General features: G+C 48.9%; 1 protein-coding gene across 1 annotated transcript in view; it reads left to right on the top strand.

Annotated features, from left to right (window-relative positions):
- The window catches only part of KCNQ2 (potassium voltage-gated channel subfamily Q member 2), a 165742-nt gene that overhangs the window by 72964 nt on the left and 68827 nt on the right, over window positions 1–23951 (top strand). Inside the window, exons 2-5 of the mRNA XM_075901038.2 lie at window positions 2762–2852; window positions 5579–5705; window positions 12284–12459; window positions 16060–16185. Of these exons, the coding sequence (XP_075757153.1) occupies window positions 2762–2852; window positions 5579–5705; window positions 12284–12459; window positions 16060–16185 (520 nt within the window). The remainder of the gene's footprint in view (window positions 1–2761; window positions 2853–5578; window positions 5706–12283; window positions 12460–16059; window positions 16186–23951) is intronic.

The raw sequence follows: 23951 nt of genomic DNA, 5'->3' as shown, positions 1-23951 counted from the left end.
GGAAGATGCAGCATTTTTTTTACCTGCTCTGTTGTGGTGGGTCATTTGCATGCCACACGTTTACCATCCTCGAGGGGTTGCAGAGAGGAAAGAACGGCCACAGGGAAAGTCCAAAAGGCAGGGCATGGTGAAATTGTCTCTTAAAAAGCCTGGCGGGTATTTGTAGTCTCTGCGTCAGTGCTGAGTTGCCCATGTGCATTGACCAGTGATAGGCGATGTAGGTTGCTGAGTGGGCTGGATGGGAGGCCCTCCTTCATCTCAGTGGGCTGCAAGATTGTCATAGCCAAGCTGGTTTCCTGGGATAGAGTAGTGTTGCTGACTGTGCTTGCGTATCGAGCATTTGTGGACTGTGCCGATTGAACCGTAGCAGCGCTGTGATTGGATGCAGGAGGAGCACATGGGTCTCACTGTCAATATTGTGTGCAGTCAGCACGCACCTCCCTTCGCGTGGTCTTGCTTTATGTGTGTGTCACTTTAATAATACCAGTAGGAAAAAAATACGCAGCTAGAAACCAGCAGCCTCTGGCAACCTTGCATGTTGCAAAAAGCCCTTATGGGCCATGCACAGAACCGCGATGGGCCACATGAGGTTCTGCCCACAGGCTGCCCACCACTGGCATTGACCATACGAGGCAGGATGTTGCATTAAATGCCTTTGAATTATTAGCAACTCGCTAATGTTTTAGCCTGAAAGTGGATTGTGTATTTTGTCCCCATGGCCTTTTAGCTCTCCCATCCCTATAGTTTCCCTGGTGTTTGTGGGGCTGTATCAGTGGGGTTAATCAGTGGGATTGTGACACTTCTAGGACAAAGTTTCTCCATCGTTAATCTAGTACTTTTCTCCTCTCTCTCCTCCCTGAGGCATGGCACCAAGTCTGCTGCCAGACAGCAAGATTAAGTCTTCATTTTCACAGACAGTTCGCTCCCCAGTGAAAAGCAACTGAGAAAGAGATGTGTGCTAAAGTAAGATTCAGTGTTAAATAGTCAGTGAGACCTGCAAGGATGTAGTCACATGGTTCCCTTTAATGTTACTGGAAGGCTATTTGTGGAAGATAGGAAGGGTGAATCCTTTTCCATCCTTGGAACATAGGTTCTTACGATATTAGAGCTGCCAATGTGGAATCCAATATTCACCCTTCATAACAGGAGGCACTCAGATGCTATTAGCAGTAGAGAACCAGGTAGATAGAATATTCCATCTCTGGTGGTGGCCAAGACCAGATGTTTCAGAATCCAGAGTAATGAACAATTATAAAATAATCTGTCCTCGGGAAATTTCTTCATGGCACTCCTCAGTTATTGATTTGCTTGAGCCCTGATCTATGAGGAATGATGCCCCTTATATTTTTATCTTGATTAATTTAAATGTATGCTCCCATTTTTGCATATATAAATTAATATTTAGTTGACTCCTATAAAGCTGCTGGCCTTGGTAATATCATGTGACTATGCATTCCACAGCTTAAATTTGAATCATCTTAATAATAATCGCCATCGGTCTTAAATTAGTTGCAATTCGGTTTAATTGCATAGCCCCTTCTCCTAGGGATCTGGAAAAGTGTAAATAGGGACACCTGGCTTACTTTTTCTTATCCTATACTCTGTTTATATCCTATACTCTATGTCATCCCTTCACCTCCTCTCTAAACTAAGTAGCTATAATCTTTTGCAGGCGTTGGGGGTCTTTTCATGCCATTGATATTTTTGTCCCCCATCTCTTGACCACTTCTGTTTCTACTGTGCCTATTTTGCTTGGGATGCTTGGACCTGAACATAGTGTTCTCAGTCAGGGTGTACAGTTGAATTAAGTAATGGTATTATATTATTTTCAGTAGTATTGTGTGCCTTCTAACACTTGTTTGCTTTTGGCTGCTGTGCAAATGTGTGTGGGGGAGGGAGGAGAGAGATTTGAATTTCAGTTCAAGTGCTGAGTGAAAATTTTGACTGCTCATTCCACAGTTCCACCCAAAACCAATGCACCAAAACCTATAAATATTGAGCTATGCAGAGAGAGATTGAGGACTGTAGTCTGCTCTCCTTGCGGCTGGTGTAAATCTGGAGTTATTCCATTCATTTCAGTGGAATGAAACTGGATCTATGTTGGCATTACTGAGAACAAAATTGAATCCCTAAGAGCCAAATTTATCCTTCAGCCCAGGCTCATTTGGCCTAAAATTGAATTAATCAGAGGTCATTTCTTTTTGTTTCCTAAACCAAAGTTCTCTTTGGAGAGCTGAAAACAGCATGTGACATGGCAGAGATTTTGAATTATTGGGTGAGTAATATAATAACTGAGAAATCGTGAAAGAGTATATAATTACTATGGAAATATAGTTGCCTTGGTTCTACAGTGATAATGGGCACTTATTTCAGAGTTATTTCCCATGCAGTTGCTATCAAAACTCCAATTTCATTTGGTCAAGTAATTGGAAGCAACGGGAAATGACACAGTGCGCACACTTTTGTACAGCTGCTAAACAAGAGCTGTGATCGTATTTTGTGGAGTCATATTCCGCTCAGATTGCATGCGTGCAACAAACTATGGGCTTTCCTCAGTGACTTATCCGTTTTAGGATGCCTGGGGAACACAGGTCAAATATTCCACCGCCAATCGGTTAGTGGCCACTTTTATAAAGAGGGACAGTTCTGTTCAAATAGCATTATCTGGAATGTTTGAAAATGGGACATAGGCTAAATAGATTGATGAACTTTTCAAAATGTAAACTCTGAAGATGTCATTATTTTTCTTTGTGTTATACAGTTTTCTCCTAGTTTTCTCCTGCCTGGTACTATCCGTCTTTTCAACCATCGATGAGTATCAGAATAGCTCTGAAGGGGCCCTTTACATACTGGTAAGTTGGGAGATGCAAAGGGGAGATGGAGTAGGAGCAAGAAACAAACAATATTGGTCTTGTCAAACATGTCAGGCATTTGAGCTGTAATATTTAGGAAGGATGGATCAGAGACTATGTTTATATCTACACTACGCTGCTTTTAGCAACAAAGCTAAAAGTGAGCTTTGTGTGAAGGCTTTCTCTCAGCACTTTTGTGGACAAAACACTTCCACCTCCTACAAGGGGGGTTTCACTTTGTTGGGAGGAGAGTGCTCCTGCAGACAAAGCAGCATTCACACTTTCACTCGCTGTGCCAAAACTCATGGCTTTTTTTAAGCACCCACACACAACAAAAGTTTTATCGATCAAGTGCAAGTATAGATAGACCCTATGTTGGAGAACTTGGCCGAGACATGGCGCATGGAGAGAGTCAACCTTCTAATGAGGGATAAATATTTTCTCTCTGTGCAAATGCTTGTCTGGATTTGACATGCTTTCCAATCCATAGCTATGAAAATCATTAAAACCAAGTACCTAACACCCCTTGGTAAGAATAGTGTTTGTATTAACGTGTAAAAAATTCTGAACATCCAGCAATAGCTGCTTTCTCTTAAGACGAAAAACAAATATGACTCCAAATCAAGGATGATGTATTAGCTCCTGGTGCCAACTGGCTCATTTTGAATCCTTTCTAATTTGCTTGTCTGTTTCAGATCTAGGTAACAATAGCATTGCCTTTAGCCTGTGCTCACAGGGCTGAAATCAATCTTGATTGACACTGGGTGTAAATCTGAAGTCATCTGGATTTGCCCCAGTGTAAAGAAGGAACGCATGTAGCCCACAATCTCTAAGCTGACTTTAAAAACCTGAACTACTGTGTGTTCCGTGTGTGTGTTTGTGTTTCTTTGCAATTGCAAAATCCGGCAGCATTGCTGGCCTGCATGTGGAAGCTGGTTTGATGCCCCTTGAAAAAGGTGGTCCTAAGTGGCTAAGCCGAGGTTGTGCCACGGCAGAATCGAGCTAGGTGGTTGCCTCCATTCCCTATGCTATACATTTCTGCATTTATCCAAGCTGACATAATGCCGAATGGTTTTACTACTTAAACAGCTTGGCGTTCCTTACACTGACAAAGTGGCTTCTGGGAACATGCTGAGTGATAGCTAGCAGAATTGCTGTCGGGCACAGATGCTTACTTCATAAGGCTCCCAGAATGCATTGCATTTCCCTGTCTTTGCCTTTCCCTTCCTCCACTCCCACTCCGCACATCAACCAGATACCAGAAACTAGTGAAAGCTTAATGAGAGCCCTGGCGGACTCAGCGTCAGCCTGCGGGAGGTGAACGCGGTGAGTGAAGAAACCGGAGAGAACAAAACAGACTGGCAGCAAGCAGAGCTGTGGAGTGCAGTAGGTCCAGGCCCTCAGTTTCTTCGTTTGTGGGAAGAAAAGCAGCTGGCGAGGCAGAGGGCTGTTGGAACAGGGTAGGCGCTCACTCGAGACTGGTGCGGATTTTCAAGCCGTTTGGGGTAGCCCATTAGAGTTCACAGACACATACATATAAACACAGAAGAACGTAAGCCCAGACTTCCCAATGAGCCTAGGGCCGGATGTTGAATTGCTCAGTGCTGACAGTTGGGCCGGATTTTCCAAGGAGCCCAGCTCCCACGTTTTAGATGCCTCCAGCTGCTCCCCTTGTCTCCAGATGTTTCAGAATTTCTTAGTGCCCCCGGGAATGAACTTTTAAAGCATTCTTGCTCATCATTCTCTTTTGCCCCCCATGTCCCTCGGGTCCTGAAATCTATCAATAGGGACAAAAATAGGGAACTATCCTCTCTGGGACAGAGCTCACCTGTTGTCCCCTTATAGAGGTAAAGCTGTCTTGCCAAGGGACAGATCAAACTTGTGTAAAGCCAATGGACCTTGGTCGTCAGTAGGAGGGATTGAACTGGGGCCTTTGGGGCAAAATCATGTGCCTCTGCTGCCGGGGTGAGCAGTGACATGGTGGTGGTTTGCCAGGGTTAGCCCCTGGCAGACTACTGCTATATTTACCAACACGGCTGCAGGTACCGGCGATCGCAGCTCCTGTTGGCTGCAAATTGTAGTTCCCGGCCAACGGAAGTGGCAGGAAGCAGTGTGGACCGGGACATCTCTTCCTGCAGTTCCAATTGGCTGGGAACAGTGATCCGTGGCCAATGGGAGCCGTGATCAGCAGTACCTGTGGCAGTGCAGGTAGATATAGCAGTGGGGGCCCACCAGGAGCTAACTTTGGCAGACCGGATCACTGCTATTTGCCCACTCGTGTTTTATTGCATGAGCTAAGCGCCAGCTGCCTCTTAGCTAAGGCTGTGTAGCAGACATTGCTCTCCCTTTTCAGTGGTCTCGGTTACATTTGTAATGAGAGAGAAGTTTTCAGAATAGAGATGAACTTGACCCAAAGCATCCCATGCCCCATAAAAGCCACCCGCTCCCCCAAATTTTGGAGGTAGTTGGGAACTACTTGTGGATCTAGACTTGCCTTTAGCAATTAGTCTCTATCTTGATCTTGCATCCCAATCTCCTCTCTTTGGAGCGGTTAGAACTCAAGATCCAGATCCCGGTTCTGTGGCTCGATTCTCTTTTTTTTCCCCTCGGCAAGGGCTGTCACAGCGAGGAACAAAACGAGCTTCTGTTCCAGCCTCTGCATTGAATCTGCAGCACTTTCTTTCCCCTGCCGCCGCCTTGGACTCATTATGTTGTCTCCCCTGCAGGAAATAGTCACCATCGTGGTGTTTGGTGTGGAATACTTTGTGAGAATCTGGGCCGCAGGCTGCTGCTGTCGATACCGCGGCTGGAGGGGAAGGTTAAAATTTGCCCGCAAACCCTTCTGCGTCATCGGTAAGAATTGCCTCCCGGAGCAGGTGCGATGGGCAGTAACAGCCACTGCTGATTGAACACAATGAGTGGGATAAGGCCCTGGCGGTAGACAGCTGAACTGGCTGTACTTTGGGGGAAGGTATAAATGTTATCCATAAGAACGGCCATTCTGGATCACACCAAAAGTCTGTCCAGCCCAGTATCCTGTCTTCCCACAGTGGCCAATGCCAGGTGCCCCAGAGGGAGTGAACAGAACAGGGAGTCCTCAAACGATCCCTCCCATGTCACCCATTCCCAGCCTCTGACAAACAGAGGCTGGGGACACCATTCCTACCCATCCTGGCTAATAAGCACTGATGGGCCTAACTTCCATGAATGTATCTAGTTCTTTTTGAACTATGTTAAACTCTGGTCTTCTCAACATCCTGTGGCAAGGAGTTCCACAGGTTGACTGTCCATTGTGTGAAGAAAGACTTCCTTTTGTTCCTTTTAAATCTGCTACCTATTGATTTTATTTGGTAACTCCTAGTTCTTATGGGAACAAGTAAATAACTTTTCCTTATTCACTTTGTCCACACCAGTCATTATTTTGTAGACCCATATCCTATCCCCCCTCAGTCGCCTCTTTTCCAGGCTGAAAAGACCCAGTCTTTTTAAATATCTCCTCATATGGCAGCTGTTCCAAACCCCTAATAATTTGTGTTGGCCTTTTCTGAACTTTTTCCAAAGCCAAGGTATCTTTTTTGAGATGAGGTGGCCACATCTGTACACAGTATTCAAGAAGTAGGCGTACCGTGGATTTATACAGAGGCAATAAGTCTCTGTTTTATTCCCTTTCCCTTTTTAAATCATAGAATCCTAGGGCTGGAAGAGACCTCAGGAGGTCATCGAGTCCAGCCCCCTGCCCTAGGCAGGACCAATCCCAACTAAATCAACCCAGCCAGGGCTTTGTCAAGCTGAGACTTAAAAACCTCTAGGGATGGAGATTCCACACCCCCTTCCTCCCAGGTAACCCATTCCAGTGCTTCACCACCCTCCTAGTGAAATAGTTTTTCCTAATATCCAACCTAGACCTCCCCCACTAATGATTCCTAACATTCTGTTTGCTTTTTTGACTGCCGCTGCACATTGAATGGATGTTTTCCGAGAACTAGCCACAGTGACTCCAAGTTCTTTCTCTTGGGTGGTATCCGAACAAGCTTTTCAGACGGGCACTTGAGCCCTGCCAGTCCTGCTGCCAGGGTCCCAGGGTCATGGGGAGCTGTCTGATTAGTGGTCCAAAGGCCACCCTGGGAGGAACGCTTGGTACTGGCGTACAGGCCTTACAAGGAGGCTAAATGACAATAGGCCCGCCATGGCTTATTGTCTGGGTCTGATTCTGAGCTATTCTATCTCATGAATGGAGCAGGGACAGAAGAGGGGCCAAAAATGGTTGCAACCCACCTTTGCGATCTTCATGTTCTGGGCTCGTGCCAAACCCTGGCCAGTCTTAAGTAAACTTAGAAAGGCATAAAGTGAACTTGGCTGTGGCTGCCGAGCTCAGATAAAGGCCAGTCGCCTCGCCTCCTAAAACAACAACATGGAAGTGAGCCCAAACTCCATGGCTATCGAAACGAAACCAGGCTGCCAGGCCAGTAACAGGGGCTGCTCAGCAGAGAATACTCCTGACTCCTTATGCCCTCTGTAGTGTGATGCTACAAGGATGAAAGAGGCTCTGGATGCCAAGCAGAGGCGAGAGCAGGCTGGATTCAGGCCCACATGACCTTGGGTAGATCAGAGATTCACACTAAGGATCACCAAAGAACCGCGCCTAGAACGGCAGCCTCCCTGGATCATCAATCTCAGTAGTTCTCCTAAGGCAGGGGTGTCCAAACTTGTTTCAAAGAGGGCCAGATTTGATGAAGTGAACATGCGTGAGGGCCGACCATTTTGCCTGACATTCTTTGAACCATTAAAATTAAATGCAAATTAACTATTTTATGCAAAGTTTATTGCAAACAGCATACTTTTCATTTCGTCACATGGATGACAAATCTAAACAGGTGTTAAATCACTCTGCCTTTCATATCTGAAGGCCAGATGAAAAAAAAAATCCAGGAAGCTGAAATATATGTCAGGAACATTGTAAAGTATATTACATATTATTGGTAATAAAGGTTGTCTGTCAACTTTTAAGTTCAAAAAATATGAACAGGAACATAACACCAAGTATATATGTTGTGTCCAAATATATTTATAACTGATTTAGACCAACTGACATTAACTGAGATTTTACAGTGTATTCATCTCAATACAGTTGGATTCGTTGGGGGCCATAAAAGATAGATATTGCCAAATTACCTATGGGGCCGTATTAAACCGGAACACGGGCCGCAATTGGCCCGCGGGCCGGACTTTGGACATGCCTGTCCTAAGGCATTGGCGAGCCTGCGTAGACAAACATTGTGGAATCGATTTCAGCCTTACAGAAAGGCTGCATTCTGCAGTGCAAAGAGCACCGGAAGGGTGAAAAGCCAGAGAACAGAATGGGGCAGCGTGGATGCAGGTGGGAAATAGGGCTGTGGAATCCTGTTGAATCGGTTCACTGGTTAAACATTAACCAGTTAATCCATTAAAGGGAGGATGGGTGGGCTGTCCGTAGCAGCCCCTACTTGAGGCGTGCCCCGGCCCGCCAGGGACAGAGGCTACTCTGGACCGCAGGAGCAGCTCCTGTCTGCGGTGGGTCCCCTGCAGGGCTGTTTCAGTTCCTACCTGTTAACTAGATCTGTTAAGCATCACCCATTAAAGGTGATGTTTACCAGTTAACCTTTCACATCCCTAGTGGGAAACAGGGTTCAATTTGATCAATGCTGCATTGCTGTAGTGTAGAGTGAAGAATGGCATTAGCAACACAAACACGGGACTTGGATGAGTAGATGGCAAACACTTAGAAGAGCTGGGTTTTTCCGTTGGTATCCTGCGATTCCACGACACCTCTCCCCCTCCCCCGCAAAAAAAAAAAAAAAAAAAAAAAAGCTACAACAAAGACAGAATTCTTGGCAAAACCAGAACTCACAGCAGGGCTCAAAATCAGTGACACCAAAACCGGTATCCTTGAAACCCAGTCGTCCAGCAGTAACGTTCTATCAGAAGGCAAAAGCACCAAGGAAGTAGAACAGGTCAGTTACCTGAGCAGCACAATGCGAGTCAGTGGAGACCTTAAGAAAGACATGATGTCAAGGTTAGGAAAAGCACCCGCAGCATTCACTTAACGTAGCAGTCCTGGAGATCAAAGCTAGACATCGTCACAACACAATGGAGGATTTTCAGCTCAAACATGATCTCAAAGCCAACATACAGCTGTGAGAGCTGGAGATGTATTATAATGCTAGATAGAAACCTAGGGTATGTCTAGACTACATGGCTCCATTGACGAAGCCATGTAGATGAGTTTACTAGACATAGGGAAATGAAGCGGCGATTTAAATAATCGCCGCTTTATTTAAATCAAAATGGCCGCCACACTGTGCCGATCAGCTATTTGGTGGCACAGTGCGGTAATCTGGACGCGCCGCGGTCAACAAGGGAAGCCCTTGTCGACCACTCCGTTATGCCTCGTGGAAGGAGGTTTACTGGGGTGGTCGACAAAGGCTTCCATTGTTGACTGTGGCGTGTGGTAGATTACATCGACGGAGCCATGTAATCTAGACATACCCCTAGATGCCTTCGAAAACAAATGGCTAGGAAAGATTCAGGCCATATGATGAAGTGACTTTGCCACTGTAATGGGATTGTAATTACCTCTCACGAACACCTCCTTAGCTGAGTGCATGTGCCTGCATTCTCTGGTATGGAGGATCTTCGGTGACTCAGCCCTCCGGCCGAGTCGCACGTATCGCCTGTGTGTCAAAGTCAACAATCCCATTCTGGGGTACCCATCTAACAGAGGGCATCTCTTTGCCCTCTGTAGTGTTCCGCTCTCTGGTCCCACCCTGGAATAGAGTGATGCCCGCTGAGCTGGAGGCAGCATCTTTGCTCTTGCCTTAGGGCTTTATCTCCAGTCCCAGCATAGTCCAGTCATCACTAAGCGCTCCATAGTGAGCTGTCCATGGTACTGCAGCTCTCTCAGGCAACCATTCACCCAGCCGGCACACGCTGAGCGTCAAAGAGGAACTCCCTGGCTCTGCTGCAGCTCTCTTTTATATGAGCTTCCTGGCCTTTGATTGGCTGCATCCCCTGCAGCCACTCTAGCCTGCTTGGAGGACTTCTCTATTGCCTTTCTGGTACAGGATGTGGTAGGACCGCAAGGCCTTCAGCGGGAGGAGGGGGAGAAGGGAGTGGCTCGGGGCCTACTCTACCCCATCACAGCCACCCACAAAGATATCTGATAAATCATCCACCTGCATGTGATCTCCACCAGACCTAGAAGGAAGCATTGGACATATCTGGGGCATGTACTCCGGATGCCAACACACAGACTCCCCCATGAAGCTGACAAGTGAAAACCAAGTGGTGTGAGGAACCAGGACGCCTGAGAGAAATCTTAGCAGGGAAGGCAGAACTGCTGATCTCAACACCGTGGAGCAGATGGAAGCAGCAGAGGGAGGGAGGAGACTGGCTTCTTCCCTGTGTGCCAACATGGGTGAGAGAAGGATGCAATAATAAAAGTGTAGCTCAGAATCAGGCCTCCAGTGTCTCCTGTGAGTGGAGACGTTAGAACCTGGGGGTTCCGTATCTGTCTTTGCCCCTGATTCACTGACAAGTCATTCGGTGTCTCCGTTTGCCTTCCCATGAAACTGATGCTACAGTAATTGTCTGTCTCACAAGGGAGTTATAAACCTTAATTAATTATCGACTGTAAAGTTCTTTGAGATCCTGTGGTGGAAGGGGCCGTCTCTGTGGAAAGCAGTGATTTGTAATATGGCGAGGAGGGGTCAGAGGTGGCCCAGAAGAGAAGGGATGTATTTTTTTCCCTGGGGCTTTCTAAAGGTGCGCTCAAGCCATGTTTGGATCTGGACCCTTCTTTGACATGAGAGAGCTGTGGATCACAGAGTTTTGTGGTAGCCCTTTATAAAGCTACGGGCATTTACCGAATTCATGTAGAGATCTGAGGGAAGGTTTTTGGACCCCTCCCCCAAAGCCCAGGGGTATTGAGACCAAGGCTTTTACTTTGGGCCCATCTCTAGCACTCCCCCAAAAATCCCCTTGAAACAGGCCTTTCCAAAACAGAACCCATTAGGTTTTCCTGAATGAGTGGGAGCATCCGTTTCAAGGTGGGCCTCGGCAGCAGCAGCACATTGCTCCATGGAGCTGCAGAAGATCCTGATACCTCTGCTCATGCTCTTTGGAGAGGCTTATTCCAGGCTAGAAAGGGTGCATCGTGCATCAAGCCAGAATTCAGTCTGTGGAAACTTGGCAACTTTCCTCTGGGTGGAGGAGGTGTGAGGGGAAGAGGAATGTGAATTGGATTCAACCGTGCACTGAGTCATGCTGTGTGGGTTAATATTCATGGTGCATGACCATGTACTTCCGCCATAGGATGTGACAGACATGTGGCCCATGTTTCTTTCGCTCTCCCTCCCTATTCCAGTCAGCCCGTGATCACTTTATACCTGTCAGAACCTTTGTTACCGTATCCCCAGCTTTGCAGGTGGCAGGGAGAAGGATGCAACGCAGTAACCTGAATACAGGGTGTGACCGGACGGGTTAAAGGGCTTGATGGAAGGGGACCGAGGCAGCTCTGAAAAAAACAGCAACTGCCCTGGCTAATCAGGGGCAGCTGAGACAGGACAGCTATAAATCAATTAAGGGCCAGGGGAGCTGACTTCAGGCTGCCACGGGATGGCTTTAAAACCTTCCCTGTGGGGGAGGGGAGGGGAGAGTGGAAGAGGAGTTTGGAGGCGGCGGAAGGAAGTGAGAGCGGATAAGGAAAAGGATAGAGAAGCGGAAGAACAGAACATCAGCACTGCCAGAATAGACCGGAAGGTAAGGGCTCTGACAGGGAGTGTTTGGGTTTCCTTCCCCCAGCGGCCTGAGGGCTCAGCCGGTGACTGAGGGGGACTGGTTACTCAGCCCCGGCTCAGCAGGGCATCTGCCTCAGCGCTCGTGTAGCCAAGGGGCAGAAGTCCAAATGCTAGAAAGGGCAAGTGAGACTGGGGGTTTGTGGACCGAGCAGGGGCCTGGGACGTAGGAGTGGGTCTGACCCTGCCACAGTAGCTAGGAAAGAAGAGGGAGGCGAGAGGGGTGCAGGAGGCCAGCTAAGGGATGTGGCTGCCCAATATGGAGCATTCCAGTGGGGTGCATGAGACTCGGGGGCCTGTGTGGATAAGACGCTGGTCTAGAGGTTAGCACGAGGAAGAAGCACACGTCACTGAACCGACGGAGTCAGTAGCGAAGAGTCCAGGTGCCCAAACTGTTATTTCTTTTCACCAAACTGCCCCAGCGAAATAAGGGAAGGTTAGAACCCAGGTGATGTGAGAAGAGTCCTTTCCGGTCCGAGGGGAGGGACTCGCCCTAGAGTCGTGCCGGCCTGGCGTCTCATTGCCCAGAGAGGTAGGAAAGATGGAGGGGAGGTGATGGTCGGTGTGTGAGGTCCACACAGTTCTTCCTCTCCTTTGCAGACATCATGGTGCTGATTGCGTCCATCGCCGTGCTGGCGGCTGGGTCCCAAGGGAATGTCTTCGCCACCTCTGCCCTCCGGAGTTTGCGGTTCCTGCAGATATTGCGCATGATACGCATGGACCGGAGAGGGGGCACCTGGAAGCTGCTGGGGTCTGTGGTCTATGCCCACAGCAAGGTGAGTGAGACCTGGAGAACTGGACTGTCCGTGTTGGGCAGCGGCCAATATAAATCTGGTTACAGGCTGGGGATGTTGCAGATGCTTTGTATACAGCCAGTAATTCCAAGAGGCTGCAGGTGTGGAAATTTACCCCTCAGGCTTCTCCACTTCCAGATACCACCATCCTGACCATGTGCTCCTCCTAATCGTTAACACGTAGATTAACCAGGATGCAACAGGGTAACCGTTTAAACGGTTAACCAATAAGCATGAGCTTACCAGTTCCCATAATGGTTATAGTCCGGCTCCCAGTCCTGGTCCTGGGGCACTGGCTGCCACCCTGTGCTGTTGGTTCTGTATCCGAGCCCGCAGCACAGGGAGGCAGACAGCTGCCTGGGAGCAGAGCTTGGAGCTGGAAACGGGGCCAGGAGCCAGGCTGGGATCAGGTCTCCCAGCGCAGGTGCACACTAGCTCCTGGGATCTGGTTGTTGCCCTGTGCTACTACCTCTGAGGCAGCAGTGTGGGACAGCAGCCGGCTCCCCAGGAGCGGGGCAGCAGGTGGGAGCTAGTGAGTGCTGGGAGCCAGCTTAAAAGCCGGCTTCTGGTGTGCAGCGGCTCCCAGGGAGTCGACCACTGCCCTGCGCTGTGGGTTCTGCAGTGTAGAGCTTTGAGTGGCGTATGGGAGCACAGCCAGCAAGGAGCCTGCCTATGAGAGCTGCCTAAGGTAAACATCTCCTGGCCAGAGCCTGCATCTGGCACCCTAGCCCCTCCCCCCTCAATCTTCTGCACCAAGTCACAACCCAAACCTTTGCACCCTCGCTCCTGCACCCCTATCCCCTCCCAGCCTCTGCATCCCAATCCCCTGCCCTAGGTCACAACACAACCCCCTGCAGCTCCCCCTGCACTCCTGCCCCAGGTCACTAGAGCCCTGCAAATCCGCAGATACCCCCTTTATATCCACTGGCATTTGCTCATTTTTGCAGTTGTGGATGAGGATGTGGGTACAAATTTTGTATCTAGAACCCTGCAAATTTGCGGAGATCTGCTCTATATCCAGAGGTATCTGCAGCCACGGATGCGGATAGCTGCCGCTCATTTTTGAAGTTATGGATGTGGTTACCAATCTCATATCTGTGCAGAGCTCTATAGGTCACAACCCCTTCCCCCGCACTCCTCCTACACCTCTCCTCTGGGTCAGAATCATCTGCACTCATCCCCCTCCTGGAACCTGTCCCCAGTCCCTGACTTGGGTCACAACCCCCATCCTTCTCCCAAACTCCCTCTCAGACCCTACAACTTCTCCTGCACCCCAATCCCCTACCCCAAGCTCCTTTCTGCACTCAACTTCCACCCCAGACCCCGTCCTTTGCCCGTTAATACCATGGAGGAGTGCGGACCTTGATCACTTACCAAATTCTTGGCATACCTCCCCATAAAAAATTAATACCCACCCTAATCTACCTTGTTTTGTTCATCTGCACCTGTATTAACTTCATCCAAGAATGTGACCATTCAAAGGTGCATAATTTACTTCTGCCATGCTCTCGTAAATAGTTCATGCTACATTTCTTCTACTGTTTGCTGAAATGTGGATTGAGGGGGCTTCAACAAACTAATAAGGACTCTTAACACTCATGTTGTGGTTCTGAGGCTGGGGAAGTGGGAGAGCACGGGTCATCCTATTACATCTGCGATTTAATATGCTGAAGAGATACCTTAGTATCTGATTTACCAGATTTGGTTTTTGAGCCCTTTTCCTTAGAGGTGGATCAAGTATGTTCTCTTTCTGGCGCTGTATGTAGAAAAATAAGAGAGGAAAATTAAGTGGCCTCCTCTGATTCTGCACCATTAGATGCTGCGCTGTTCAGGTAACACATTAAACCTAGAGCCTTGCAACGTGTTTCCAAGGAAACCAGAGACAATACAAAAGCTAGCAGCTTGCTGATGTGCTGCAGACGCCATCCAGGTTCCATCAGAAGACTGAACACCAATTTGGGCTCTCTTTTGGTGAATGAAGCTTGCTGTTTTCCACTTGGGGGTGAACCTTTGCACAAAACTTCAGGGTTACAAATCCCACCTGAATCCAACCCCAAGGAAGTGTTCACACTCGGGATGTGAAAGCGGAACCATGGGTGTGGTTAACCGACGAGCCTGGGCTCACTGGTTAACCTTCATGGTTTCACGCAGGATCCTGGCATGCACGGGGAGCTGGCTTAAAAGCCGGCTCCTGACACCCCACCCTCCTCCACGCTGCTGCCTCTGTATCGGGGGGAGCCACCTTCCTCTCCCCCCTTCACGTAACCATGTAACTACTGAAATTTTCAGCGGTTACATGTTTACTCGATTAAACACATTTTAGCATCCCTAGTTCACATAACGCTATGTGACCTGAGGCCCAGGCCATACAAATCCAAATTGCCGTTGTTTATACAGTTTGAGCTAGACCAAGGTCTCTTGTGTCAAACACGGATGTCTATCTGAGTACAGGCCGGACCTCCCTGGTCCGGCACTCCTGGGACCCGACCTGTCCCGGAAGGAAGTTTGCCAGACCAAGGGAGACCGGCCCTTCTGCTGACAGACTCCAGGCTCTCCCAAGATCTGTCAGCAAATTGCCAGCCTTGCCTGCCCCCGGGCCACTGGGCTCCCAGCTCCTTGGCCAGCCCCAGGGCAACTGGGACTCCACTGCCCCAAAGCTGCCAGCCTTAGCTGCTCCAGGGCACCTGGGGCTGTGCTGCGCTGGGACTCAGCTGCTCTGGGCTGCAGCCCTGCGGCTGCTCTTAGCCGGGGCTCTCTGGTCCAGCGGCTCTTTGGCCTAACAACGTTCTGCTGGACCACAGATGTTGCCGGTCCCGGATCAGAGAGGTTCAACCTGTAGCAGCATTTTTCCAAGACAAGTAGGAAATAATGAAGGTTCCAATAAGGTTAGATGGCTATTGCTACTCAGCTTGTTATGTCTGCTCCAGCTTTTTAAGAAGCTTGATCATACCAGTTCAGTATTACAAAGTTTCTAGCACTGGTAAGGCCACAGTCCAATCCTGGGATCCAAACACCCCTGAAATTTGGGGATAAGATCCAGATTCGTATTCAAACGTTGTAGGTGGCCTCCGTTCTGCGGGTGATGTGTTTAGACCACTGGACTGTGACCCAGGAGATCTAGGTTCAGTTCTCTTCTCTAACATTCTCTCAATGTGTCCTCAGGGAAGTCTCTCTGGCCCAGAACCTCAAAGCCACTTAGAAATCAGTTTGAATTGGGCGTCTAAATACCTTTGAGCCTTAATGTCTGGAGTCTCCGTTCCTCATCTTCCAAATTGGGAGAATAATACTTCCCGTGTCCCACCTTGTCTTACCTACCCAGATCGTCAGTGCTCCAGGGCAGGGACTGCCTCTGCTTCTGTGTTTATACTGCTGCTAGCACACTGGGACCTGATCTATTTGGAGTGACTAAGCACAACTGTAACACTTCTACTAAGAATCTTGAAACCAAGCCCCAGAGCTGAACACCCCAGACTTGGGGGATGTTGAGGGTTGAACCCCAGCTCTACATTCAGAGCTACCGTATGTTGGAAATGCATAGTATGAAAATACAACCTTCAAGTCTGTTCCTTAACTCTCTTGCAGGAGTTGATCACTGCTTGGTACATTGGCTTCCTGTGCCTCATTCTGGCCTCTTTCCTGGTGTACTTGGCCGAGAAAGGAGAAAACGAGCACTTCGATACATATGCAGATGCGCTCTGGTGGGGCCTGGTGAGTAATTTCCACAAAGCAGCAGCTGCTGGTTATTAAAATGAAACGGCCATTAACCCCCCTCCTCTATCGCGTATGTGAGGAATTGACGGATGAGCGTTTAGCTAGCATTAGCAGGAGATGGTTGCTGGCTACTTGATTTAAATACTTTTCACAAATATGCCCCTTAGAGAAACTACACTGTTTCATTCCATGAATTAGCCAGATTCTGGTCAGTTACAGAAGAGGCACCTCTGCTTCTGGAACTAGGGAAGAAGGGTCTTGTCATTGCAACTTTGTCACCAGCTGGCTGATGTGAGAGTTTTAATGGGGTCCGGAAGGGATCTGTGTTCAGCTGTGCCAATGGGAAGTTACTCATGATAAAATGAAGCGGGGGTTGTAGGAGGTGCCACTCAGAGGCTCCTCGCAGATGTCACCACGTAAGATGTGCGTCTGGAGAGGGTTGGGTTGGTCGTGGACGTCAGCCATGTAGGGTTCAAGGAAGCTTAGCACCATGTGGGAGGGGGGAGGGGGTGGAAAGGAAGGGATGGAATATGAGCAAAATCAGGAAAGGAGAAGAATCAGACACTATACAGTGTTCAACTATATTTGGAAGTCACCGAATGGAGTGGAAATCTATTCAGACTAACCCTGCACTGCCTAGTCTTGCAATATAAAACTAGCAGCATTGTCTAGTGCAGTGTTTCTGAAACTGTGTTCCGTGGCACACCAGTGTGCCACAAAGCAGTTGGAGGTGTGCCACGGAGAACAACAGAATTCAAAATGGCCACCCTTAAAGGGGCAGGCAACCTTTTTCGTTTTTCTCGATAACTTTCCCCGGGCCCTTTTTAGACCTCAATAACTTCTCCCCAACCTATTTTCTTTTTCCTCAACAAAAAATCCTTGGTGTTCCTCATAAAAAAAAAATATTGTTTGGTGTTCCTCGGTCTTAAAAAGTTTAAGAAACACTGGTCTAGTGACTTGAGCTGAGCAAAGAGCCAGGAACTCCTGCCTTCTGATCAAAATTCTGCATTAGCATAACTCATGGCCTTGGGCAAGTTTCTTAACTTCTCTGTGCCTCAGTGCTCTCACCTGTAAAATAGGGATAATGATGCACTCCAACATCATGGAGCTTGGACTAGTTAACTAATTCTCCAATTATACATGGGGGCAAGAGAGAGGAGACTATGACTCATTTTTGTGAACACTTCCAGTTGCCTAAAAGTGCTAAGTATTATTATCCATGTTCCTTCTGGGTTTGTGGCCTCAAGGGGGCTTGTCATCCTTTCTCTGTGTCAACCCTCAATTAATTTTCCTCACTTATAAGGGTCCCTTATGCCCCAGAATAACTGGGGTTATTCTGTAGGCAGCCTTGCCGGGATGTAGTTTAGCCTTCCAGGTTTGGTCCTCTACAATGAGCGCAGTTCAGCGGAACCTCATTCATTTCTGACTATGGGACTCAGCCCAGTCATGGAATTTGGCCAATGGAAAAATTCCCATTGGCGTCAGTGGGCTTTGGCGTAGACTCCCCGTGAATAAGCAGCAAACCGTGGGCCAGAACGTGGAGGTGTTCACTGGCCTTCTGACTTCAGCTGCACATAAGAGTTGGACACAACTCTAGTCTTCAAAGGTGGGCGTCCAAGAGCTGTGTAAGGAAGTTCTGCTGTCGTTATTCTACCGGCATCCAAAAACTGCTACCTCCTGACCATGCCCATGCTGGCTTCCCACTGCAGCCAGCGTGAAGCCACGTGTACCCAACAAGCGTAGACAATGTCTAAGTGACTTCGCTGCCCAAGCCCCATTGGGCTTCAGCATTTTGGAGAATCCCACTCAAGTGCCAGCCCTGAACCGTTGACAGTCCACGATTCCAGGCTTCAGAAAGGGATAAAAGCCCAATCGCCCTACTTATGTATGTATGTAGCAAGCACTAGACAACGGCAGTTCTTAAATAGGCTCCAGCTACATTGGTGTTAGTTATCTAACATGGGGGTAGGCAATAGTTTTTGACTGGGGGCCACTTCAGAAATGTTTGAAGTGGCCCCGGGCTGCCCCAGAAGGGGCGAGGCCTCAGGCAGAAGGGGCGGGGCCAGGACACTTGCGTGCATCCCACTCGCAGATCCTGATTGGTCTGCGGGTGGGGAGCACATGAAGCCTTTGCCCCAGCCCCTCCCCCCCAGAGAGAACCACAAGTTGTTCTGAACCTTGGTTGTGGCAGGAGACTTTGCACACTCCCCCCTCACCCCCAGCTCAATCAGGGCTTGGGGGTGAGGGGGAAGCACCAAAATCTCCTCCTGCCCTTCCCCCTGTCCTGCATGGAGCGTGTGGTGCTTAGAAGCATGTGGTGCTTAGAAGCATGTCTCTTGCAGGGCGGGAGGAGACTTCACGTCTTAACCCCCCCCTCCCGCCCCCAAGCCCTGATTGGAGGAGGGGGAGTGCACAAAGTCTCCTCCCACCCTGCCCCCTTCCTACAAGAGTTGACTCTAAGCTCTGCGCTCTCTAGGCCCGATTGGCGGGGGGGTGGAGGAGTGGCAGGGCCTCTGTGGGCTGGATCAACCTGCCTGGCGGGCCGGATCCAGCCTGCCCACCCCTTTTGCCCACCCTGGTCTAAAATCTCATGGGCTTCATGGAAGAAATGCTCCTGTCCAAAGGGCTCAGGACCGTGGCTTTCAGTGGTGGTACAGCCTTTGTACACTGTAGGTCAGGCGTGGGCAAGGTACCTCTTGTGGGCCAGACGCGTCTTGCCAAGCCACCGGATCCGGCCAGCAGACTCCCCTGCTGGGACCCTCAGACACGCAGCAGTACAGGGCGGCTCCATATAGCTCTCTACTCTGGGAGGCAGGGGAAGCTTTGTGTGATCTCCCCACCCCCAACCTAATCCTCAGCTCCTGTTGGCCAGAGACAACCAGCCAGTAGGAACTGACTCCAGTCAATCTGTCAGCTCTTATTGGCCAAAAACAGCCAGTCAATAGGAAATGAAAGACTGGCCTTGGAGATGGGGGCAGCACAAGCCTCTCCTCCCTCCCGGAGCTGAGAGCCACATGAAGGGAGCAGCATGCAGGGAGCCCAGTCTGTGTTGGGGGTGCTGCAGGGCTGCTGGCCGGGAAATGCTTAGGTAAGTGCCTCCAAGCCAGAGCCTGCCTCTGGCACCCTTGCTTCTCCTGCACCCCAACTCCCTCCCCCAGGTCACCATCCAAGCCCTCTGCACCCTCCGTGACCCAGGACACAACTCCCTCCCAGACCTTGCACCCCCTCCTACACCCCGCCCCCAGGCCTGAATCCTCTTCTGCTCCCAAACACCTTCCCAGACCCTGAACCCGAATCCCCTGCCCCAGCTCACAACCCCCCCCTTCACGCAAACTCCTTCTCAGACCTCACAGTATCTCCTGCACTCCAGTGCCTTACCTCATGCATCCTTCTGCACCCAACCTCTATTCTAGACCCCACATCTCCTCCACAGAAAAGTGCAGCCATATTTTGACCACCCACCAAAAATTATTCCCCACCCCTGCTCTTCACTGGGAATACTGAAGACACAATGCTTCCAGGAGCTCACACTGGGATGCTAAATGCCATATCACCTCCTACCATGCACTCAGTTCTACCACCACAGTTGAGCCATATCTAAAAGAGGTATTGGATTACTAAATGCACATGGATCCTGTATTTTGACAAGCGCCTGTTGGTGTTAATTATTTGTAATAATCCATCATAGTACATCGTTAAATACACTGAAGTATATTTCGTAAAAGTACAGAGGTCGTAGTAATAGAATGCGTTCAGTCGCGAAGTCTCTCTGTCGTTAAATCTTTGCTGACAAGTGCAGAGAGGACATTGCTGCTGTTTAGTTTTCCTGTGTGTGTATGTGTGTGTGTGTGTGTTATTGGATTAGCAGATAAACAAAGGGAGAATTAACGAGGTTCTAATCTACTTTGTCTATTGTTCTCTTGCTCCAACACTTTCTGGGAGCCAGTCTCAGCTTCAGTGCAAAGCTTGTTAAAACCTACCGAAGGGCCTCCAACCCACATGCCAGATCTTAACAGCTCCAAGCTTTGGGAGGGATCAGCTGGTCCAACACTTGGAAGAATGCTGGTATTAAATTGCTTTCAAGTTCAGGCTTTCAAATGCATGTGTTACAGTTAGGAAAACAAAGCGTAGTTGACCTAACTAGGGTTGCCAGGTGGTTTAACCAAAAATACCGCCCCTCCCCAAGTAAAAAAAAAAAAAAAAAAAAGTAAATAATAAAACAGCATAGCCCCTTTCAGAGTGCTTGCAGAGTCAGAATAGGGATAGGAACAGGGGAGAGGTTGAGCACTAAGACCCAGGGAAGGCATTGCTTCCCCTTGGTCTTTAGGCTTTTTGCCAGGGGCCATTTTGTTTTCTTGATCAAGCCAGAACGCAGCTTCCCTGCGGAGCCAGGTAAGAAGGCTGTCCGGGGGCTGGAGGTGTTGGGGGCCTGAGGTAGGGGGGAAGGCCGGGGACTGGACCCAGTTGCCGAGTGTGTCATAGGGTTTTCAGGTGTCTGGTATTTTCACCTGTTGGCTGGGAAAAAAAAATCAGAAAATACCAGACATTTTAGGTGTCCGGTATTTTCTGAATTTTTTTACCAGCCAGGAGGCGAAAATACTGGACTGTCCAGGTCAATACTGGACACCTGGCAACCCTAGACATAACTAGAAAACAATGAGAAAAATTCAAAGCCACGTTTCGTACTCTTTCCTCCCCTTCAAAACAAATAGACTGCTGCATGTTGCAACACACTGCACCCCATGGGGACGTGTCCGGCTTCTCACTGCTGCCAGCATGTCTCCTACACATGTAAACAATGTCCAAGTCCTTCAGCATTTTGGAGAATCCCACCCAAGCTCCATCCCTGAACAAGTGATAGTCTAAGACAGCAGGCTTCTTCCAAAGGGCTGGCAGAAAGGAATAAAAGCTCACAGTCAACCTAATTGTGTATGAAGCAAGCACTAGACCGCCTCAGTCCTTAAATATGCTCCAGCCAACTCAGTGTTAGCTGGCTAACAGCTCATAGGTTTCATAGCAGAAAATGTTCCTCATACCAGTCTTTTCAAAGGCCTCAGGCTTTCTAGGGCATTGCGGCACTTGTACTACGGGATCACTAAGAATACTGAAGACACAATGCTGCCAGGAGCTCTTTATGGGTCTAACGGAGCTGCTTGAAAATGGGGGATAATACACAATGAAGCATTTGCAGTATTTTTCCTGTCCATTTTTTCACTGACATCCAAAATTGCAATGGAAATGTCCATTGAAAAATGTAGAGGCGTTGTACAGCCAAATAACCGGTCTTGCAGCTTTTGGTATTGTCCCTAGAGACTTATCCAGCCGTCCCGCCCAACCCTGCTTCAGCATTTCTCTGTGTCCGGTCTAAATGGGGATTTAACTCCCTGAGGGCTGGAAGTTAGGGAGCAGATACCCACAAAGGGTTTGAAATGCGGGGATGACCCGCTAGCCTCACTGTAATCAATGGGTCAGTGTTTCACCCCAGTTCCACATTTTGCAGCTTAGACCCATCTCTGGGTAAGAACAAACCTGAACTTTGTTCTGGCCACTGAGGGTGGTCTTGCGTCACCAAGGAGTGGGGGAGTCACTGGGCCCTGCACCCCATCCACAGACAGATGTGACACTCAGCCAGTGGGTAGAACAGGAGGTTTATTAGTCGACTGGGACACAGCGTAGAACAGACTTGTCACCATGGAAACCAGAAGCAGTCAGTGCAATCCGTCTTTGGGAGGGGGGGGGGGCCCTGGCCCTCCCCTAGCCTCCTAATCCAGCCAAACTGAGCCACTCCCAGTAGCCTGGTCCCAGCTCCCCAGCTAGTCTCCTCCTCCGGCCTTTGTCCTGCTTTCCAGGCAAAAGATGTCACCTGGTTGCATCCTCTCCTGATCTCAGGTTACAAAGAACATCCACTGTTGTGTATTATGTGTGTGGGGGAAATTCCCATCATTACTTAGCCCAGTGTTTCTCAGCCAGTGGTACAAGTACCCTTAGGGGTACTTGAGAGAAGTCCGGGGGGTATGTCAACACACCTGACATTTGGAGAAAACTGAAATTTTGTTTTAAGTTTTACAGCACTTTATTATTTTTGTACTTTTTACACCCAAAAATGTCAGCTCCCGTCCGGCTACAATTAAGTTGTTTAAACAAATGTGTTGCAATGGTAGGGGAAAAAGTGTGTGTCTGAAAACTGTAGGTACTGGGAGTACTTATATTTTTTTTTAAAAAAGGGGGTACTTTATAAAAAAAGGTTGAGAACCACTGATCTAGGTATTGGTTCAGTGACCCGGGAAACTGAGGTACACACACATGGGGCCACTATAGGATATCACATGCAGCATAGCAAGGTGAATAAAACCCCAACTTTGTCACACCCTGAAATGCTGAACCGTGGCTCTGGCACTGAAGGGGAATGGCATAGGACACAAGATACCGAAAATAAGTTTGTATCCAAGTCCAACCCTTCCTTTGTACGTCTGCAACAACACTTTCTGAGATGGCGAAGTAATTGATCACATATTGCTTCGACTGTGAGTGCTTCAGGGCAAGGGTCTATCTCTTTTACAGCACCTAGCACAAAGGGGTCCTAGCCTGTAGGTACTTCTTCAGCACAAATCAATCACAGCATGGACAGAGGTCTGAATCCAGACTCCAAATGCAAGACTCACCCCCAGCTTTTGGGAACTGTTTGGGTTCTTCTCTGGATCTGAACGGAGTGGCTCTGGCCTAGCTAACTCCCTACTACAATCTGTACAGGAGCATCTCAGGGTATGTCTAGACTATATGGCTCTGTCGCCAGAGCCATGTAGATTAGTTTACTAGACAGACCCAAATGAAGCGGCGATTTAAATCATCGCCGCTTCATTTAAATTAACATGGCTGCCGTGCTGAGCCGATCAGCTGTTTGTCGGTTCAGCGCACTAGTCTGGACGCTCCGTGGTCGACATCAAAGGCATTTGTTGACCGCCCCGGTAAACCGCATCCCACGAGGCATAACGGGGTGGTCGACAAATGCCTTTGCTGTCGACTGCGGAGCGTCCAGACTAGCCCACTGAGCCAACAAACAGCTGATCGGCTCAGCACGGCAGGCATTTTAATTTAAATGAAGCGGCGATGATTTAAATCGCAGCTTCATTTGGGTCTGTCTAGTAAACTAATCTACACAGCTCTGGCGACAGAGCCATGTAGTCTAGACATACCCTCAGTGACTATGAAATAAAGCTGTTTCCACGTGTGTTTCAATATAAATCAACCATTAGGATGCATTTTGCGAAGTGCTAGGTCTAAATGGCATCTGAGAGAAGGCGCTGGCAGTGCTTATGTCTAGGAAATGCCACTGATTATATTTTTCTTCCTTTAAAAATGAGCGTGTTTTAAGGCTTCCTTAGTCCCAATGCTATTTGAACCCTCCGAGGCAGCTGTGCCCAACGCACTTGAGGAGGAGGGGCAAGTTCAAGTTCAGAGTGACATGTGGGAGTGCTGCTTGCAGAAGCTTCCTGGGAGATGTTTTGGGTCAGCGCATTCCTGTTTGCTCCACCCTCTCCTGGCTTGCTCCGCCCACTTTGGACTGCCAGGGTTGCAACCTTCTGTGACCCTATCCAGGGTGGATTTTTCCATAGCTGGATGCCACCAGCCTGTTTCCCCGTCCTTTGCCAGCCAGATCTGTGGGGCAAGACTGTACCTGTCTCTCCTCCGGCATTCGAGTGCTCCTGGGTATCTTTGCAAATCTCCCATGGCACACGACCCCGCCCCCTGCTTGGAATAGTGTA

This window comes from Pelodiscus sinensis, chromosome 17 (assembly GCF_052426305.1).
Source record: "Pelodiscus sinensis isolate ZL-2025 chromosome 17, ASM5242630v1, whole genome shotgun sequence".
In the NCBI taxonomy this organism is placed as follows: Eukaryota; Metazoa; Chordata; order Testudines; family Trionychidae; genus Pelodiscus; species Pelodiscus sinensis.
This window is presented reverse-complemented; position numbering and strand designations above follow the sequence as displayed.